General features: G+C 39.5%; 2 protein-coding genes across 2 annotated transcripts in view; both read right to left on the bottom strand.

The window, feature by feature from the left end:
• Positions 1-14231, bottom strand: part of LOC306990463 (uncharacterized protein) — a gene marked incomplete at its 3' end in the record, with an annotated part of 318552 nt that extends 304321 nt beyond the window's left edge. Inside the window, exons 1-2 of the mRNA XM_079597339.1 lie at positions 14126-14231; positions 13980-14041 (exon numbers count right to left, since the gene is read on the bottom strand). The remainder of the gene's footprint in view (positions 1-13979; positions 14042-14125) is intronic.
• The window catches only part of elmo2 (engulfment and cell motility 2), a 36085-nt gene continuing 21994 nt past the window's right edge, over positions 8214-22304 (bottom strand). Inside the window, exons 13-22 of the mRNA XM_079597595.1 lie at positions 19598-19702; positions 18316-18424; positions 17949-18085; positions 17506-17669; positions 14261-14373; positions 13756-13863; positions 13351-13433; positions 12476-12553; positions 9258-9442; positions 8214-9135 (exon numbers count right to left, since the gene is read on the bottom strand). Coding sequence (XP_079453721.1) covers positions 8985-9135; positions 9258-9442; positions 12476-12553; positions 13351-13433; positions 13756-13863; positions 14261-14373; positions 17506-17669; positions 17949-18085; positions 18316-18424; positions 19598-19702 — 1233 coding nt within the window. The 3' untranslated portion in view covers positions 8214-8984. The remainder of the gene's footprint in view (positions 9136-9257; positions 9443-12475; positions 12554-13350; positions 13434-13755; positions 13864-14260; positions 14374-17505; positions 17670-17948; positions 18086-18315; positions 18425-19597; positions 19703-22304) is intronic.

Here is a 22304-nt window from a genome sequence, read left to right as displayed (position 1 = left end):
GAACACAACAGACAGAATAATACTCAAAGTCAGTGAGGAAGATCCTTCTCAAGTATATGTAAGCGAACACGCTTCTCAGTCCACGAGGCTGGCAGAATCCACGGGGGAATGACGATCAGGCTTAAGTCACACAGGGACTTCGATGGTCTGGTGCTCGGTGCTCGGTGCTCGGTGCTCGGTGCTCGTGTGCGGTGAAATGGCAGGACACATCCAAAACGACGAAGACAACCCGGAAGACAGCACAAACACCACGAGGACTGCAAGTAACGGATGGACACTGGAATGGAGAGATAAGTGAGTATATGTAGGGAGTGGTAATGAGAAACAGCTGAGGACGGGAACGAGATAATTGCAGACAGCTGGAGCACTGAACAAGCGCGTGAGCGGGACAACGCCCCCTCACGCAGACTCACAGACATGTAAACAAACAGTGACACGCGACACAGAGGAAACAATGATTTATCAATCGTGACAACAATGCTGAATAAAGTCTTATTTTGTGTTATTTTTGGACCAAAAAGTATTTTCGATGCTTCAAAAACTTCTAACTAACCCACTGATGTCACATGGACTACTTTGATGATGTTTATATTACCTTTATGGACATGGACAGTATACTGTATATACAGCTTCAATGGACGGACAGAAATCTCTCGGACTAAATCTAAAATATCTAAAACTGTGTCCCGAAGATGAACGGAGGTCTTACTGGCTTAGAACGACATGAGGGTGAGTCATTAATGAGATTATTTTCATTTTTGGGTGAACTAACCCTTTAATGTTATTTATTTATGTACATCTTTGGCTCTTCAGTGCCTCTTGTTATATAAATGTGTGGGAAGAAGCTCAGTGGGATTTTGCTCAGAGTGAGGAGCTTTTTCCAGCATCACTTCAATTAAGTATGAAAAATCCCTTTAATCTGCACGTTTACACAGACCGACATTTTGCAAAAGACAACAGTGACCAGTTCTAACGCAATGGCACAAGATCCAGTAAAGCATGGAACACTATTGACCAAAACATTTCACATCTGTCTTATAAAGACCTCAGGAACGGTGTGCACTTGTGTAAAAGTTAAACATGATGACATGCAAGTCGATGAGATTAATCAATTTAACTCCACAACAACTAACGTTGCATAAATGTCTCCACTAACCATTCTGAAACGTCCAGGAGCGTCTATAAGTGAAACTCTGAGTCTCTCCGTGAGGCGAGATATATCCAGCTGCAGACCCGCAGCACCACCAGTTTCAGAACCCCAGCGCCAGAACCCCAGCCAGCGCCAGAACCGGTGTTACGGATCAACTGGGGATCGTGTTAACTGGGGACGCGCGCGTGCACGCTGATAGTTTTACCTGGATTTCCAGCAGATGTTAAACGGCGACAGATTCATGCCCTATTTTACGGATCACCGATTAAAAACTAATATTTCACCAGTTGTATGCGAATATGCGCTGGTATGCGAATAAAGCGCTTTGTTTTTGCAGTGTATATTCCTGCGTATTTGACGCAATTTCAAAGAAGTTTAACATACTTTAGTGTCAAACTCAGAAACCACGCCTATGTTAACATGGGGCATCGGTTTCATTGGATGAACAGACTTGTCAGCGCACTTCAGAAGACGTGTAAAGAATTTTCTTCTCAATATTAGTGTATCATATTTTCTTTAGTGTGTTGTCATGAGTTCTAATCACAAACAACAGATGTAGATTACGTTAAAATAGCTAAGCTACCTAAAAGAAACATAAATTGCAAAGTCATTTAAAAAAAATGTCAACAAGTTGCATTTATTTATCTGCATATATAGCCTAATTTATAATGGATCTATTTTTATATAAAAACACTTATCAGGTTATTTTACTCTGCTGATTATGTAGGCTACAACCAGCTCTGACACTTCCGTATCCTTTTCCCTGGACATAAAGCAGCTTTAGGGTCATGCAGTTAATTATCTCATGAACATTTTCAACCGATTTATAAAATAAAAACTAATTTTGACAGTAAAGCATTGGTGCTTCCAACACCAAGGTCATGAGTTTGATTCCCAGGGAAAGCAAGAACTGATAAGAAATTAAAATGTGTACCTTGAAATGCAATGTAAGTCGCTTTGGATAACACTGTTGTGTATCTAATGTCTTGAATTGGACATGTAGAGAACACAAAAATGCTGGGTTGTTTCAACCCAATTTTGGGTAAAATATGGACAAACCCAGCCGTTGGGTTAAAAATGTAATGTAAAAAATTCAACCCAACGACTGGGTTTGTCCATATTTTACCCAAAATTGGGTTGAAACAACCCAGCATTTTTTGGAGTGATTAAAGTCCTGTGAAAAACACTGCAACCACAAATTGTATTACTGGAATAAGCAGAACATATGTGATGATGAATTATTACAAATATATACTGATATTCTCTATGGCTAATATTCATACATCACTAACCTCTTAATCACGTGTCACCACAGAGCATGACCCTCTCTACAATAGGAAATGCTTTGTGTACTTTTTTGCTGACCTCTTTAACAAAAGAAATATGACACATTGGTATATCAGTTTTATAAATAAAATGTAGTGTTGGGCCTCTTGTAATATAAATTTGACTTATGCCAGTTCTTTTCATTTGACTGGTACCATGAATCTCATTAACATATTCTCTTTACTTGTTATTCATCACATCATGTGCTTTCATTGTTGTAGTCTGCTAACCGTTAGGAACAGATTAAAAGGTCTTTATGAAGTTCCTAAACGTAAGTTAGGGAGGAGTGAGCCAATCTAATCTTTCAATCATCAGCCGAGTACAGTATATAAGCAGCCGCTTACCTCTCCCTAGCATCAGTTCCAGTATCCCTCCACCTCCCCAAACTCCACCTTCATCTTAGTATACCTTGCCCCTTAATTATCATATCCTACATTTTAGCCACTGGGGGGGTATATCAGAGCTCGAGTTGAAGCTGCTTCATCGAGCCCCTCTCCAGTGGACAGCAAGCCAAATAAGTTTAACCTAATATCTTAAAGATTTTATGGGCAAACAAACTCGTTAAATTAAAGTAAGTGTCATTATTGTAACTCGTGTCATTGTTGTTATAGGACATATACTGCCACCGCAAATGTATGCAATTAAAGTTATACAAATCAAAAACTTTGCAGGATAACCAATATAATAGCTGCTCAAGAAAGGAACACTATTATGTAAAGAGGAGATGTGGAAGTTTCCAAATGAAGGGTAATGGTGTGTTAAATTGTTCTTACTATAAAAAGGTAAAACAACTGTGACATTTATTTACTAATATGACATGGTTAGATGGAGAGCAGATGAAGGCCAAACTGGCCAATGGGTAATAAAAATGTATACATATACATTGCAAAACAAGTAGGCCTAAGTGTTCTTCGGTAACCTGTTATTCTATAGTTTGTTCTTCCTTCCTTAGATTGAATGTTCAGAATGTGGATGGTGGGACTGTGTGGTCAGACCTTCACAGTTGGCAAATACAGCTGTCCTGCATGCATACACATTTATTTGCCTATTTTTATTTTGTTATTGTTGCTTTCATACCTAGCTAATTAATGAATATGTTTGTTGAACATTCCCCTAAATAAATGCTGTGGGTAATTCACTGGATCCATAAGCGATGGCTTACCAATTTTCACCACTCTTTAGGAACATTTTTAGAGTGTACTGTATGCTTTATGCTTTAACTCATTCCTCAGCAACATTAAAATAAATAAATAAATAATAAATAAATAAATGCTTGACATGTCCCTTTAACCACAGCAGTATTGCTGCTCAATTTAAATTAAGCCACAAATTGGCATCATAACAACAATCTGCGAATACACACGCACTACAAAGACATTGTCAATAGCATAATTTATTTAATCTACTACAGTTGTCATCAGATACGAATTTCATTGAAACGAATGTAACAAAATAATATGGGCGTGGTGTGTCGCGAAATTAAAACACATTACAACTTCCCTTCAGTGCGTCTGAAACATACAGCGGAACAGCGCAGAGTAAACAACAGAGCCCTAATATGATACAAAGATTTAACAATAACGTGGAAAGCTTTTAAATCTGCTCAGTGAAAATTTCGCTGTGACGAATCTGTCGCCGTTTAACATCTGCTGGAAATCCAGGTAAAACTGTCTGCGTGCACGCGCGCGTCCCCAGTTAACATGATCCCCAGTTGATCCGTAACACCGGAAGTGAGGGGAGTTATTTACGGTTATTTACAATGAGACAAGCATGTAAACGATGACAGAATTTTCACTAATTTGAAGAATGTTAACCCTTTCACACGTAAGTTTAAAATATTCTAATTGACCCCCCAGCGTGAGTTTTTCAAGGCGACCGTTATTTCGAATCTGTCACTTTATGGTTTCCAAGGTGACGCGTCACTGCTTGTCACGTGACACAGCGCAACCACAACACAGCGCTAAATGAATGATGATCTGCTTTTATGTAATTTTTCCTTTTTTATTCTAAATATTCATTACTTTAACTTACATATTTGTTGAGTCTCTTTTCTGTCTCTGCTTACTGAAAAAGGTGTATACATTTGATAAGCTACCATTGACTAAACATTGAGGATTAGTCTACAATAACTACAAATTAATTTAATATATATTCCTTCTGGAGATTCCCGAATGTTTTGTTCAAATATTTGACTTGCTGTATCCACATTATAATATAGGATCTACAGATGTACACTACTCTGCATTGTGAAAAGCAGTGTCAAGGTCCAGCACACTTCTGAATGATTGGTGACAGTTTTCATAATTACTTTAACAATGGTATGTGTCACTTTACAATAGTTTGTGGCATTTTCTCTCATGCTAGTTTACAATTATTTGAAATACCTGATTGGTAAGTGTCAATTTGTGGTGCACAAACAACATACTCCTGCTTGTAAGTAGTACCACTTTAATAAGAACATTTTACTAAAATAGCTAAATAGTTTCTATATTCTTGTATAGTTACAAATGACAGCTTAACTGTCCTATATACAAATAGAAATAAATGTGTTATCATAACAACTGTATTTACAATATGTAGGTAAATACATTGTCAAAATTATTATAAAAAAATAACCATAGTAAATATAAATGCATACAACGGACCACGATATTAAAAATATGGTGAAGCCCAATGTTTCTGTACCTTAATGTATCATTATAACATACGTATTAAGTATGACGTTTCGTGTGTAATAAAAGTATACCGTTTCGTGTCTAAGCAAATTACGCTCCAAAACGCGTTACTCGGTTTAGAACGTAAGCTCCGCACCTCACTTCCGGTTCTGGCGCTGGTGTTAGAACGTAAGCTCCGCCCCTACTTCCGGTTCTGGCGCTGGGGTTCTGAAACTGGTGGTGCTGCGGGTCTGCAGCTGGATACTATAGCGTGAGGCTGCACTCGCTGCTGGTTATTCTGGGATCCTGGATGAGTGAGATTGGCCTGTTCTGTTATTACCGGAGTTTCTGAAGCTCGTGAAAGGCTCCGCCCTCTTCTGAACGGAGGCGGAGCTACAGCTCATTTGCATTTAAAGGGACGTTTTTGCTCACACCCAAGCTATAAAAAATTAAAGTGGGAATTTTGAGTTGAAATTTCACTGGTACATTTTGGGGACACATTCTGGGGATAGATTTATATTACATCGTATAAAAATATTGACCAAAAAAATATTGTAAAATGTATATTATGTTGTAGCTAATGCATTAACTAATGTTAACAAATGAGACCTTGTTGTAAAGTGTTACTGTATTATTTTTATCCATTCATTTAATTTGTACTCATGTAAAGGTGTAAATAAGTTAAATTATGCAAACTTTGCACTACACAACACAACACTACACAACAATACAACGCTACACTACACTACACAACAACATTACACAACACAACACTACACAACACTACACAACAACATTACACAACACAACACTACACTACACTACACAACACTACACAACACTACTCAACACAACACAACACTACACAACACAACACAACACAACACTACACTACACTACACTTCACTACACAACACTTCACTACACAACACTTCACTACACAACCCAACACTTCACTACACAACACTACACTACACAACACTACACTACACAACACTACACTACACAACACTACACAACACTACACTACACACTACACAACAACACAACACTACACTACACAACACTACACAACACAACACTACACTACACTACACTACACAACACTTCACTACACAACACTTCACTACACAACACTACACAACACTACACAACACAACACAACACTTCACTACACTTCACTACACAACACTTCACTACACAACACTTCACTACACAACACTACACAACACTACACAACACAACACTTCACTACACTTCACTACACTACACAACACTACACAACACTACACAACACTACACAACACAATACTACACAACACAACACTACACAACACTACACTACACAACACTACACTACACAACACAACACTACACAACACTACACAACACAACACAACACTACACAACACTTCACTACACAACACTTCACTACACTTCACTACACAACACTTCACTACACAACACTTCACTACACAACACTACACTACACAACCCAACACTTCACTACACAACACTACACAACCCAACACTACACAACACTACACTACACAACACTACACTACACAACACAACACAACACAACACAACACAACACAACACTACACAACACTACACAACACTTCACTACACAACACTACACAACACTTCACTACACTTCACTACACACTACACAACACTTCACTACACAACACTACACTACACAACACTTCACTTCACTACACTACACAACACAACACTACACAACACTACACAACACAACACTACACAACACAACACAACACTACACAACAACATTACACAACACAACACTACACTACACTACACAACACTACACAACACTACTCAACACAACACAACACAACACTACACTACACAACACTACACAACAACATTACACAACACAACACAACACTACACAACACTACACAACACTACTCAACACAACACAACACAACACTACACAACACAACACTACACAACACAACACTACACTACACACTACACAACAACACAACACAACACTACACGACCCAACACTACACAACCCAACACTACACAACCCAACACTACACAACACTACACTACACTACACAACACTACACAACACTACACAACACAATACTACACAACACTACACAACACAACGCTACACTACACTACACTACACAACAACATTACACAACACTTCACTACACTTCACTACACAACACTTCACTACACAACACTTCACTACACAACACTTCACTACACAACACTACACAACACTACACAACACAACACTTCACTACACTTCACTACACAACACTTCACTACACAACACTTCACTACACAACACTACACAACACTACACAACACAACACAACACTTCACTACACTACACAACACTACACAACACTACACAACACTACACAACACAATACTACACAACACTACACAACACTACACTACACAACACAACACTACACAACACTACACAACACAACAGTACACAACACTACACTACACAACAACATTACACAACACTACACGACACAACACTTCACTACACAACCCAACACTTCACTACACAACACTACACTACACAACCCAACACTACACAACACTACACTACACAACACTACACAACACTACACTACACACCCAACACAACACAACACAACACTACACTTCACAACACAACACTTCACTACACAACACAACACACTTCACAACACAACACTACACAACACTACACAACACAACACAACACAACACAGTTAACAAATGAGACCTTGTTGTAAAGTGTTACTGTATTATCTTTATTTATTCATTTAATTTGTACTCATGTAACGGTGTAAATAAGTTAAATTACTGCATAAATGGGGTCATCGCTATCTGGTATAAATAAGAGTTAAACTGTTCTTGCGGCTAAATGATATTATAAAAAGTTGATTTAATTACATTTTTATGTAAAAAAAATAATATATAAGGAATCATTCACGACGGGCTGTTGAATAGATGGTTTGTCTATAATTGCATTTTAGTGGATGTGCAGCACAGATCAAATGAATTATGAAAAATCACAAACAAATATCAAGCTATGACTTTAACAAATTTTATTATTGCACACAAATCCATTGCAATTACTATGATAAAGGCAGCACAATATATACAGTTCACATACAGTGGCCTTTAGGAAGTATTCACACCCTTTAATGTTGAAATATTTGAGTATTCATTCAATAACAATAAAATCAAAACACTCACAAATCAAAAACCTTCTCTTCAGTGAGAAATAAAGGGGAATTAATACTTTCTGAAGGCACTACATAATTATAATGTGTACAATATTTCAACCCAAATACTGATACCTGCCACTAAAACATTCAAAAACGACCAGCCGTCACAGGCTTATAATGAAGCAGATCATTAAACCTCTGTCGGTGATCTATCTCTGGGTTCTCTGTGTTTTCAACTTTACTCCATGGCAAGCAAATATGAAAGAGAGAAGAGAGAAGACAAAACAGCAGCAGGTGTTTCTCCCTGTAACAAAGAAATAACCCAAAAGAAATCTTATGGCTATTATTATCACATACAGTTTTGGAAGGGGCAGGTGATATTTGAATCACAGAGCAGATCCTGTTAAACATCGACTACGAGTCAAAAATCAGCAGAACAACACATTTCCATCTTCTTGCACTTTCGTTCTTTCTCCGCTTCATGCAAATGTATCATATAGTGTCTTTCACATCAAGTACAAAAATATATTTCTATTGACAAAAGCAAACGTCAGTAAATATTAGTTATCTTCGGACGGGTACAAAGTTACTAGTTGTTCAGTTTTGTTACTCATATAAGCTTTTAACATCACATCAGCACATGGAAGTAGATGCCTTACAATGTTTAAACACAGAATGACTCGAATACTTTTTCTGTTTTTCTTGCCTGGCAAACATCTGAAAAGGAACTGAAAAAATACTCTCATAGTTCATGTGTAGTATAGGCACATACACTAGCTGAGAGGTGAAGTGTGTCACACAAACAGATTGCCGTTTAAGAAAATGTATCTTAGTGACACACTTCACCTCTGACACAGAAACACACACTGCTTAAATGGACGAGCGTCGTCTCATCCGTAGTTATATGTGAAGTTGTATGTGCTGGGCTCTTTCGGCACAGGGGGCGGAGCCTCGGGGATGGTGATGTTCTCCAGGTCCAGGAGGCGGAGCTTCATCTCCATGCTCATTAACGTGTCAAGGTCACTTCGTGTGAGATCACTGCTCAACTCCTTCCCCAGCAGAGCCGAGAGTCCATCGGTCCAGATGCAGTACTGTTCCACAGAAACACGTAATTTATCTGATACATATTTACAGAATAAATATCACAAATGAACAAATATCAATATCACGTTAAATTTAAAGAACAAATATCACAAATTCAAAACAACAGAATCCACTGTGGTCACATGGCATATAGTGCCCTATCTTGCACCCAGCGCAATTGACTGTACACCGACGCATGTATCATTAATATTTTGCACCCGCGCACAGCGGACTCTTCCCTCCACAGACGCACGTCGGTAAATTAGGGAATGAACTCGTTCAGTGCAAAGAGGAGCGTGTTCCGGCGCAAAACTCCCCTGGTGCTATTTTCCAGTTTTAGAAAGCAATTGCGCCACTGACCAGGAAAAAAACAGTCTAAAGACAGCGGCGCGTTGCGCGTTAGTGATATGGTATTTTAAGGACGCGTGCTTGGCCATAATGTTAACGCGCATACACATTGATTCTCTAATATAAACAGATGCAGCAGTTTTCATTTTTGCAAATCATACATTATTACAAGGAAAAATATTAACACATGAGGGAAATCATTGTTGTGTCCGTGAAGATGTGAAAAAGATCTATCTAGATAAAAAATAAAAAAATATCTAGATTAGGCGACACATTTACTACCCAAATTATACGCCTGTTTAACCGAAGATAATTTGTGTGTGTTTCTCCATCATCCTCATACAATGTCACTTCTCTGTGTTTTACGGTCCTGACGAGAGCGTCGGTCTCCTCGGCTGTGAACCGCTCCTGGCGTGCGCCGGCAAATCCGCCGTTATAATAGCAATCCGCCGTTATAATAGCAATCCGCCGTTATAATAGCAATCCGCCGTTATAATAGCAATCCGCCGTTATAATAGCAATCCGCCGTTATAATAGCAATCCGCCGTTATAAAAGCAATCCACCGTTATAATAGCAATCCGCCGTTATAATAGCAATCCGCCGTTATAATAGCAATCCGCCGTTATAATAGCAATCCGCCGTTATAATAGCGATCCGCCGTTATAATAGCGATCCGCCGTTATAATAGCGATCCACCGTTATAATAGCAATCCGCCGTTATAATAGCAATCCGCCGTTATAAAAGCAATCCGCCGTTATAATAGCGATCCGCCGTTATAATAGCAATCCGCCGTTATAATAGCGATCCGCCGTTATAATAGCAATCCGCCGTTATAATAGCGATCCGCCGTTATAATAGCAATCCGCCGTTATAATAGCAATCCGCCGTTATAATAGCGATCCGCCGTGGAACAAGCGCGCCGGCTCTTAAAGGGAATGTGAGAGGACGCTCTGATTGGTTTATTTCACGTTACGCCCAAACCACACCTATGAGTAATGAAGCGACTTCAGACACACACATTTTAGATTTGCGTCGGGCGCAAGAGTCATTTATCCCGCCGGGAAAATAGCAACAGTGCCGGGATCCGCCCACAGAGTTACTTGCGTTTCGCGCTTTGACACTTGCGTTTCAGAGCGTTACAATAGAGCCCATAGAGTGTATGCGTGTCCCCAGAGGACGCAGAGGAGAAACGATTTCTCGAAACCGTCCCTCCCCCATATAGTTTATCTGTTGCGTGACGCAATTCTCGAATAGCGTCAGTGCTCACATCCTCACACTCATCCATGTCTTTATATACTTTACCCACCAATGCTGCCTAAAAATATTTATCTATTATTTATGATGGCTGGTGGATAACGTCGGGGTAATGATGACGCCGACTCGGGAGAGAGATAGCAGTAAGTGTCTCTTTAACCCAAGGCACTGTCATACTATGATATTTAATACCCAAAACATTACTTTAGTAGAAGTTTTGGGGATAAACACATAAAATAGAAACCGGTTTATTCCACGATCTCAACTCCTCAGTGTGGAGATAGGAAAAAAAACGGCAATCCCCGACGAGGAGGCTGAGATATAGAGATTTACTTATATTCTCACTCTCATAATATTCAGCTGGCCAGAAAACCTCTCTTTTTATTTAACTTGGCAATCAGCACAAAATTAAACCTCCTTTTTATACAACAGAGTTATGAGCTGACTTATTTATTTATTCATTGAAAACTTACACACATCTGCTTTATTCATATATATATATATATATATCCTTCATTTTTTAAACACTAACGATCACCAATTCCTCGGAACTGGAGATCGCAGCACGAGTGTCTCATCCCGGGGAGAAGAAACCGCAGCGCGTGCTTCTCCCCGAGATAAGGCACTGGATCTAACACGTGAAGGCAGAGTTGTGCCTCGGCAGCAGTGGGACTCGCGCCTCGGGAAGCGCGCACCGAACCGTCCTCCTCGAAGAACGCCCGGCGGGAGCGAGGTGATTAACAGACAACCTCACGCAACTCAGTCAGCCCCCTCGAGAACTGACTGGGTATGCTCTACTCCCAAACAAGCAACGCAGAACTGATGCGCGTCCCCACCCGTGATAACACGAGGGTAAGGAACAACACAACGTTTTGAATTCTTGTTTCTCCATAATATATATCTAGATACTGAGACAGACAACAATAAATAGACAAAAGACAAATACAGACAGCGCTTGCTGAAGGCAACAAAGCTAATGTGGTATGATCGCAAGGGTGCTTTATAGCTTCCTCTGACGTCTCATTTTTCCATTGGACTGATTTTACACGTGCTTCACGACGCAATCACGCAAGGCGTTCCAACCGTGTCTTGACGCAGCTCGAGTTCCCTTGAAAGGGAACTGAGTGGCAGAAACACACACCGAGTGGCAAAAACACTGAGTGGCATCATTGGTTTTCAGTGTGAATGATGCGAAGACACACAACACATCTTAAACGGGAAAGAGCTTGAGATTAACTGAACAACTAGATTTGAACAAACACTGACAAAAAAACTACACAAGTGTTAGGGCTGGACGATATGATGATATATAACATTGATATAAGTGATCACATGGATTTAGACACAGATGCCAATCATCTTTAACCAAGGAAACAAATGAGGAAGAAATTATGAGGAACATAATTGTGATTTAATTGTGCTGTTTTTCAGACTCACCTCATATTTGTTGGGTGCCACAAAGTTGAGAGCTTCATCAGGATCGTAGAGGATGGAAAACGCCAACTCTAACACTTCCTGCAAACACAGTCAAACACCTCAGGTGTGTCTTCATCATGCAGAAACATTAACAGTAACACACTCTCAGAACGTTCTCTCAGAGTTATGAACAAATAACGCTCTTCCAGTAATGTTAAATAAAGTCTCCCTGTGGTGAAAATCCAGCTTTTTATGTAGTTTATGTGTGTATGTGGTGTTATTAATCTGCTTTAACACACACCATGTGTAAGTTCATAAGTCGACAGCATTGCTGAGTATTTTCTGCTTAAAACTGCAGTGAACCAAAGACAGTCTCAAAAACACGGTTTGAAATCGCTGGTGTTTCTGACGTCACAAACTACCTTGTAACCAATCAGATCAACGTGTGATCGTCCACCAGTGGATCTCTGAGTGAGTGAGTGAGTGGAGGCGGGGCTCATTTGCATATTCATAGAACTGCGTATACTAAATGAGGCAAGGGTGTCGAGTTACATTCAAGATATTTTAAGGCATGAAGAAACTTTTTTCTCGTTTAAATATGTAATTCTTTAGAAACACCAGCGATTTCAAACCGTGTTTTTGAGACTGTCTTTGGTTCACTGCAGTTTTAAGCAGAAAAAACTCGACTTATGAATTTACACATGGATTGTCTTAAAGCATATTAAAAACACCACATAGACACATAAACAACATTGAAAGCTGGATTTTCACAATAGGGGGACTTTAAGACATTTAAAAAACGGGATGTTTTGAACGTTCAGAGAACATTCAGTAATTATGCTTTCATGACTTAATGGGAACGTTAGCAAAACGGAGGATGAGGATGAAGTTCTGACCTTGTTCTGTTTGAGCGCGCTCTTCTCCTTCATGTGAGGACAGTCTTTCCCGGTCAGAACTGCTTTCATATCCGACACAGGAACTGTGCGACGAGGAAAGAACTTTAGTTCACTGATATGATGGTAAAATGATACCATAAAGAATCACATGTGCAGGGTTAGATTTGAGAAAGTGATCATAAGACTGCAAGTGTAAATTAAATGTACGTATTTTGGCAAAAAAAAAAAACGTGCCAAAAGTGTAAATGCGTAAAAATAGAAGTCAGAAGAATGCAAATCATATTGGAATCTTATGTAAACTTTCACAAATCTTACCATGCGCATGCGATTCTCTATGGCATAATTTTACCTTCATTGACTGTTCAGCACATGCTAATAACACTGAGTGCTTGTATATGGACTCACTCTTGTCGCTGAGCAGTTCGAAGGCCACTTCACCCTGCGGAGACTCGTCCAGATCTCCATAGTGAAGGACCTTGTGATTCAACGACAGACGGCAGAACCAGAACTTCTCTGTGAGAGGAAATAAAGATCATCAGACAAACACACATTAAAGGGATAGTTCACCCAAAAATGGACAGATGCACTTTTATGATGGACAGATGCACTTTTATGATGGACAGATGCACTTTTATGATGGAGAGATGCACTTTTATGATGGATAGATGCACTTTTATGATGGATAGACGCACTTTTATGATGATAGATGCAAAATATATGGCCATTTCACTGCCATTATAAAGCTTGGAAGAGCCAGGATATGTTTTTATTTAACTCCGATTGTATTTGTCTGAAAGAAGAATGTCATATACACCTGGAATGACTTGAGGGCAAGTAAATCATGGGCTAATAAAAATTTTTGGGTGAACTATCCCTTTAAATGAGTGACGTCAGCAGAAGTGAGGTTCACCTTGTCTCCGTCTGTTGCCGAGTTTGCGGAAGCAGCTTCCCTCACACAGACGGTTCAGTCTCTGCTGTTTGATCAACTCCAGGATCTCCGGCTGGATCCGCTCACGGAGCTCACTGACGGACACAGAAACACACACACACACACACACACACACACACACACACACACACACACACACACACACACATCAGAGGAACTTAGGCCTAGAAGTTTCTAATAACTCACATTAAGGGATCGACTGGAAGTTTCTAATAACTCACATTAAGGGATCGACTGGAAGTTTCTAATAACTCACATTATGGGATCGACTGGAAGTTTCTAATAACTCACATTATGGGATCGACTGGAAGTTTCTAATAACTCACATTATGGGATCGAGTGGAAGTTTCTAATAACTCACATTATGGGATCGAGTGGAAGTTTCTAATAACTCACATTATGGGATCGAGTGGAAGTTTCTAATAACTCACATTATGGGATCGAGTGGAAGTTTCTAATAACTCACATTATGGGATCGACTGGAAGTTTCTAATAACTCACATTATGGGATCGACTGGAAGTTTCTAATAACTCACATTATGGGATCGACTGGAAGTTTCTAATAACTCACATTATGGGATCGAGTGGAAGTTTCTAATAACTCACATTATGGGATCGAGTGGAAGTTTCTAATAACTCACATTATGGGATCGACTGGAAGTTTCTAATAACTCACATTATGGGATCGACTGGAAGTTTCTAATAACTCACATTATGGGATCGAGTGGAAGTTTCTAATAACTCACATTATGGGATCGAGTGGAAGTTTATAATAACTCACATTATGGGATCGACTGGAAGTTTCTAATAACTCACATTATGGGATCGACTGGAAGTTTCTAATAACTCACATTATGGGATCGAGTGGAAGTTTCTAATAACTCACATTATGGGATTGAGTGGAAGTTTCTAATAACTCACATTATGGGATCGAGTGGAAGTTTCTAATAACTCACATTATGGGATCGAGTGGAAGTTTCTAATAACTCACATTATGGGATCGACTGGAAGTTTCTAATAACTCACATTATGGGAGGCGACTGGAAGTTTCTAATAACTCACATTATGGGATCGACTGGAAGTTTCTAATAACTCACATTATGGGATCGACTGGAAGTTTCTAATAACTCACATTATGGGATCGAGTGGAAGTTTCTAATAACTCACATTATGGGATCGAGTGGAAGTTTCTAATAACTCACATTATGGGAGGCGACTGGAAGTTTCTAATAACTCACATTATGGGATCGACTGGAAGTTTATAATAACTCACATTATGGGATCGACTGGAAGTTTATAATAACTCACATTATGGGATCGACTGGAAGTTATGGGATCGAGTGGAAGTTTCTAATAACTCACATTATGGGATCGAGTGGAAGTTTCTAATAACTCACATTATGGGATCGACTGGAAGTTTCTAATAACTCACATTATGGGATCGACTGGAAGTTTCTAATAACTCACATTATGGGATCGAGTGGAAGTTTCTAATAACTCACATTATGGGATCGAGTGGAAGTTTATAATAACTCACATTATGGGATCGACTGGAAGTTTCTAATAACTCACATTATGGGATCGACTGGAAGTTTCTAATAACTCACATTATGGGATCGAGTGGAAGTTTCTAATAACTCACATTATGGGATTGAGTGGAAGTTTCTAATAACTCACATTATGGGATCGAGTGGAAGTTTCTAATAACTCACATTATGGGATCGAGTGGAAGTTTCTAATAACTCACATTATGGGATCGAGTGGAAGTTTCTAATAACTCACATTATGGGAGGCGACTGGAAGTTTCTAATAACTCACATTATGGGATCGACTGGAAGTTTCTAATAACTCACATTATGGGATCGACTGGAAGTTTCTAATAACTCACATTATGGGATCGAGTGGAAGTTTCTAATAACTCACATTATGGGATCGAGTGGAAGTTTCTAATAACTCACATTATGGGATCGACTGGAAGTTTCTAATAACTCACATTATGGGATCGACTGGAAGTTTATAATAACTCACATTATGGGATCGACTGGAAGTTTATAATAACTCACATTATGGGATCGACTGGAAGTTATGGGATCGAGTGGAAGTTTCTAATAACTCACATTATGGGATCGAGTGGAAGTTTCTAATAACTCACATTATGGGATCGAGTGGAAGTTTCTAATAACTCACATTATGGGATCGAGTGGAAGTTTCTAATAACTCACATTATGGGATTGAGTGGAAGTTTCTAATAACTCACATTATGGGATCGACTGGAAGTTTCTAATAACTCACATTATGGGATCGAGTGGAAGTTTCTAATAACTCACATTATGGGATCGAGTGGAAGTTTCTAATAACTCACATTATGGGATCGAGTGGAAGTTTCTAATAACTCACATTATGGGAGGCGACTGGAAGTTTCTAATAACTCACATTATGGGATCGACTGGAAGTTTCTAATAACTCACATTATGGGATCGACTGGAAGTTTCTAATAACTCACATTATGGGATCGACTGGAAGTTTCTAATAACTCACATTATGGGATCGAGTGGAAGTTTCTAATAACTCACATTATGGGATCGAGTGGAAGTTTCTAATAACTCACATTATGGGATCGAGTGGAAGTTTCTAATAACTCACATTATGGGAGGCGACTGGAAGTTTCTAATAACTCACATTATGGGATCGACTGGAAGTTTCTAATAACTCACATTATGGGATCGACTGGAAGTTTCTAATAACTCACATTATGGGATCGACTGGAAGTTTCTAATAACTCACATTATGGGATCGAGTGGAAGTTTCTAATAACTCACATTATGGGATCGAGTGGAAGTTTCTAATAACTCACATTATGGGATCGAGTGGAAGTTTCTAATAACTCACATTATGGGAGGCGACTGGAAGTTTCTAATAACTCACATTATGGGATCGACTGGAAGTTTCTAATAACTCACATTATGGGATCGACTGGAAGTTTCTAATAACTCACATTATGGGATCGACTGGAAGTTTCTAATAACTCACATTATGGGATCGACTGGAAGTTTCTAATAACTCACATTATGGGTTCGAGTGGAAGTTTCTAATAACTCACATTATGGGATCGACTGGAAGTTTCTAATAACTCACATTATGGGAGGCGACTGGAAGTTTCTAATAACTCACATTATGGGGTCGACTGGAAGTTTCTAATAACTCACATTATGGGAGGCGACTGGAAGTCGTCTTGGGTCATTCTCTCAGACTGACGCAGACGCAGGATCTCCGCGTAACTCAAAGTGCGCAGTTTCACCCGCAGCTGCTCCAGTGTCGGAGGATGTATGGCCAGAGCTCTGGTGATCTGCTCACGCACCACCGTCATCACCTGAAACACACACACACAGCTTTGTTTTGCTATACTTGTGAGGATATTCCATAGGTGTAATGGTTTTTATACTGTACAAACTGTGTATTCCGTCCCCCTACACTAACCCTACCCCTAAACCAACCCATCACACACACACACACACTAACCCTAAAGCTACCCATCACACACACACACATGCACTAACCCTAAACCTACCCATCACACACACACTTAACCTAAATCTACCCATCACACACACGCACACACACACACACACACACACACACACACACACACCTTGTTGAAATCTTCAGCAGTGGCCCTCATCTCTTTCCAGGTCTTGTTGAGCAGTTGAATACACACACAGAAGAACTCTTCCCAGGCGCGCTCATGCGTGAAGAACATCGGATGGAAGTCGTTACAGCCTTCATTCGCTGCAGAGACAAACCAGTTCACGTTTACACAGACCACACACACACTAATATTACACACGTAATATTTAAAATAAGTGGAAAAATTGCCCCAGTTAAAAGTCGACCTGAAAGTGGAGAGGATTCTTTCAAAAACAGTTTTCAGCTGCGTTTCAAATCTCGTAAAACAAGGAGGAGAAGGATGCAAATAACAATACAATGCACAGATAACAGAACACGCAGAACACACTTACGCAGTTCTCCGACCTGCAGAAGATCACACAGCATACGCGTCAGCTCGATCGCACAGCGACCGAACGGACACTCGTGTTTATCCTCTCGACTGCTGTTCTCCAGGACTATCTGAAACACAGAAGCACGACCATGTGACAAAAAGTCAAAAATATGACATACTAAATCAAAATTAGAGATGAAAAAAATGTAAATTATGACAAGAAAAATTTAAATGTTCATTATTTCGACTTTTCATCGCATAATTATGAAATTTAAGTCATAATTTTTACTTAGTATGTCATCATTTAGACTTTTTAGGTCTTTTAAAACTTAGTATTTCAACTAAACTTTTGTAAATGTTTATTCTCATAGTGGTAGCACTTTATTTTACAGTCCTTTTCCCCAAGAACATCCTATGTACTTATTATAGTAATTACAATAACTCGGTAATAATAACTGGGTACTAACCCTGATCCTAACCTTAACCCCTGTAGTTACCGTATATTACCCAGTACTCACTAAGACAAGTACACTGTAAGTACACATACTGTGAAAAGTTCTCTCTCACTCTCTCACACACCACACCACGTCACATGACTCTCACACTGCAAAAAAAAGATCTTCTTACTTAGTATTTTTGTCTGGTTTCCAGTCCAAATATCAAACATTTCTTAAATCAAGATGCATTTACTAGCTGAGTAAAATTACATAAGATATTAACTAGTTTTCTGGGGAAATAAATAAAAATTAAGTGAGTTTTTGTTTAAAACAAGCAAAGTGATCTGCCACTGGGGTAAGAAAAATTATCTTGTTTCTGTTTGAATTAAGATTATTTTTCTGACCCCATTGGCAGATAATTTAGCTTTTTTTTTAAAGCAAAAACTCACTTAATTTGTATGAATTCCCCTGGAAAACAGGACATAATATCCTATGTCATTTTACTCATCTAGTAAATGCATCTTGATTTAAGAATTTATAGATATTTGGACTGGAAACTACACTAAAATACTAAGTAAGAAAAGCCTTTTTTGCAGTGCACTGAGAAGCCCTGTTGATCCAGTTCAGTGTTATACTGACATTCAGTCGCATTATCACTCTTGTTCACAGCGATTTTTGTAACTCTGGCTCTATTTAAACAAACACGCTTTGGCTCAATAATGTTACTTGTGTTTGATACTGGGAACTAAATTAACTGGCTTTAATTCACTCTGATGGCTATCTGACAAATACTATACAATAATATTACAGCGCACAGTGCTTGAGAAATACACAGAGGTAATGGTTCTGACTGTGAGCTCTTACTCTGATGTACGTGTCCTGGTGTAGTTTGGCGAGGTACAGCATGTTGTCGAGCGCCAGCATTCCCGGAGGCGTCTGAGTGAAATCCATGGCAGGATTCATTGGATTCTGTGCACAAAACACACACACCCAGCACATCACTATCACTGATCACCATTAAAACATCTCACACACACACATCCAGCACATCACTATCACTGATCACCATTAAAACATCTCACACACACACATCCAGCACATCACTATCACTGATCACCATTAAAGGAACACTCCGACTTTTTGGGACTTTATCCTATTCAACTTATCCCCCAGAGTTAGATAAATCCATACATACCTTTTTCATCTCCGTGCGTGCTATAAGTCTGTTTGACGCACCCACCGCTAGCCTAGCTTAGCACAAAGACTGGATGTAAATGGTTGCAGCTAGCATACTAATCCAAATAAGTGACAAAATAACGCAAACATTTTCCTATTTACATGTTGTGATTTGTATAGTCACAGAGTGTACAAAAAACAAAGTCAAATGAGACACAGACATATTTTAACCGTATAAATACTGGGAACTATATTCTCTGAAGGCGAAGCACTGCTACTTGGGCGGAGTGATAACCGCAGCACCTGAGACGCGCCGAGGTGAGGAGCAGAGAGTTCGTTCAGAGCGCGTCTCAGGTGCTGCGGTTATCACTCCGCCCAAGTAGCAGTGCTTCGCCTTCAGAGAATATAGTTCCCAGTATTTATACGGTTAAAATATGTCTGTGTCTCATATGACTTTGTTTTTTGTACACTCTGTGACTATACAAATCACAACATGTAAATAGGAAAATGTTTGCGTTATTTTGTCACTTATTTGGATTAGTATGCTAGCTGCAACCATTTACATCCAGTCTTTGTGCTAAGCTAGGCTAGCGGTGAGTGCGTCAAACAGACTTATAGCACGCACGGAGATGAAAAAGGTATGTATGGATTTATCTAACTCTGGGGGATAAGTTGAATAGGCTAAAGTCCCAAAAAGTCGGAGTGTTCCTTTAAAACATCACACACACACACACACACACATCACTATCACTGATCACCATTAAAACATCACACACACACACACACACACCCAGCACATCACTATCACTGATCACCATTAAAACATCACACACACACACACACCCAGCACATCACTATCACTGATCACCATTAAACATCTCACACACACACACACATCCAGCACATCACTATCACTGATCACCATTAAACATCTCACACACACACACACACACACACCCAGCACATCACTATCACTGATCACCATTAAACATCTCACACACACACACACACACACCCAGCACATCACTATCACTGATCACCATTAAAACATCACACACACACACATCCACGCATCACTATCACTGATCACCATTAAACATCTCACACACACACACACACACATCCAGCACATCACTATCACTGATCACCATTAAAACATCACACACACACACATCCACGCATCACTATCACTGATCACCATTAAACATCTCACACACACACACACACCCAGCACATCACTATCACTGATCACCATTAAACATCTCACACACACACACACACACACCCAGCACATCACTATCACTGATCACCATTAAAACATCACACACACACACTTCAACACATCACTATCACTGATCACCATTTACACATTACACACACACACACACATCCAGCACATCACTATCACAGATCACCATTAAAACATCACACACACACACACCCAGCACATCACTATCACTGATCACCATTAAAACATCACACACACACACACACACATCCAGCACATCACTATCACTGATCACCATTTACACATTACACACACACACACACATCCAGCACATCACTATCACTGATCACCATTAAAACATCACACACACACACATCCAGCACATCACTATCACTGATCACCGTTAAAACATCACACACACACACACACATCCAGCACATCACTATCACTGATCACCATTAAAACATCACACACACCCAGCACATCACTATCACTGATCACCATTAAAACATCACACACACACACACACACACATCCAGCACATCACTATCACTGATCACCGTTAAAACATCACACACACACACACACATCCAGCACATCACTATCACTGATCACCATTAAAACATCACACACACACACACACACAGCACATCACTATCACTGATCACCATTAAAACATCACACACACACACACACACACACACACATCAAGCACATCACTATCACTGATCACCATTAAAACATCACACACACACACACACACACACACACACACACCCAGCACATCACTATCACTGATCACCATTAAAACATCACACACACACACACACACACACACACATCGAGCACATCACTATCACTGATCACCATTAAAACATCACACACACACACACATCAAGCACATCACTATCACTGACCACCATTAAAACATCACACACACACACCCAGCACATCACTATCACTGATCACCATTAAAACATCACACACACACACACACCCAGCACATCACTAACACTGATCACCATTAAAACATCACACACACACACACATCAAGCACATCACTATCACTGACCACCATTAAAACATCACACACACACACCCAGCACATCACTATCACTGATCACCATTAAAACATCACACACACACACACATCCAGCACATCACTAT

Source organism: Phoxinus phoxinus (genome assembly GCF_949152265.1).
Source record: "Phoxinus phoxinus genome assembly, chromosome: 22".
Classification (NCBI taxonomy): Eukaryota; Metazoa; Chordata; class Actinopteri; order Cypriniformes; family Leuciscidae; genus Phoxinus; species Phoxinus phoxinus.
Note: the sequence above shows the minus strand (reverse complement) of the source record. Positions and strands in the feature narration are given on the sequence as shown.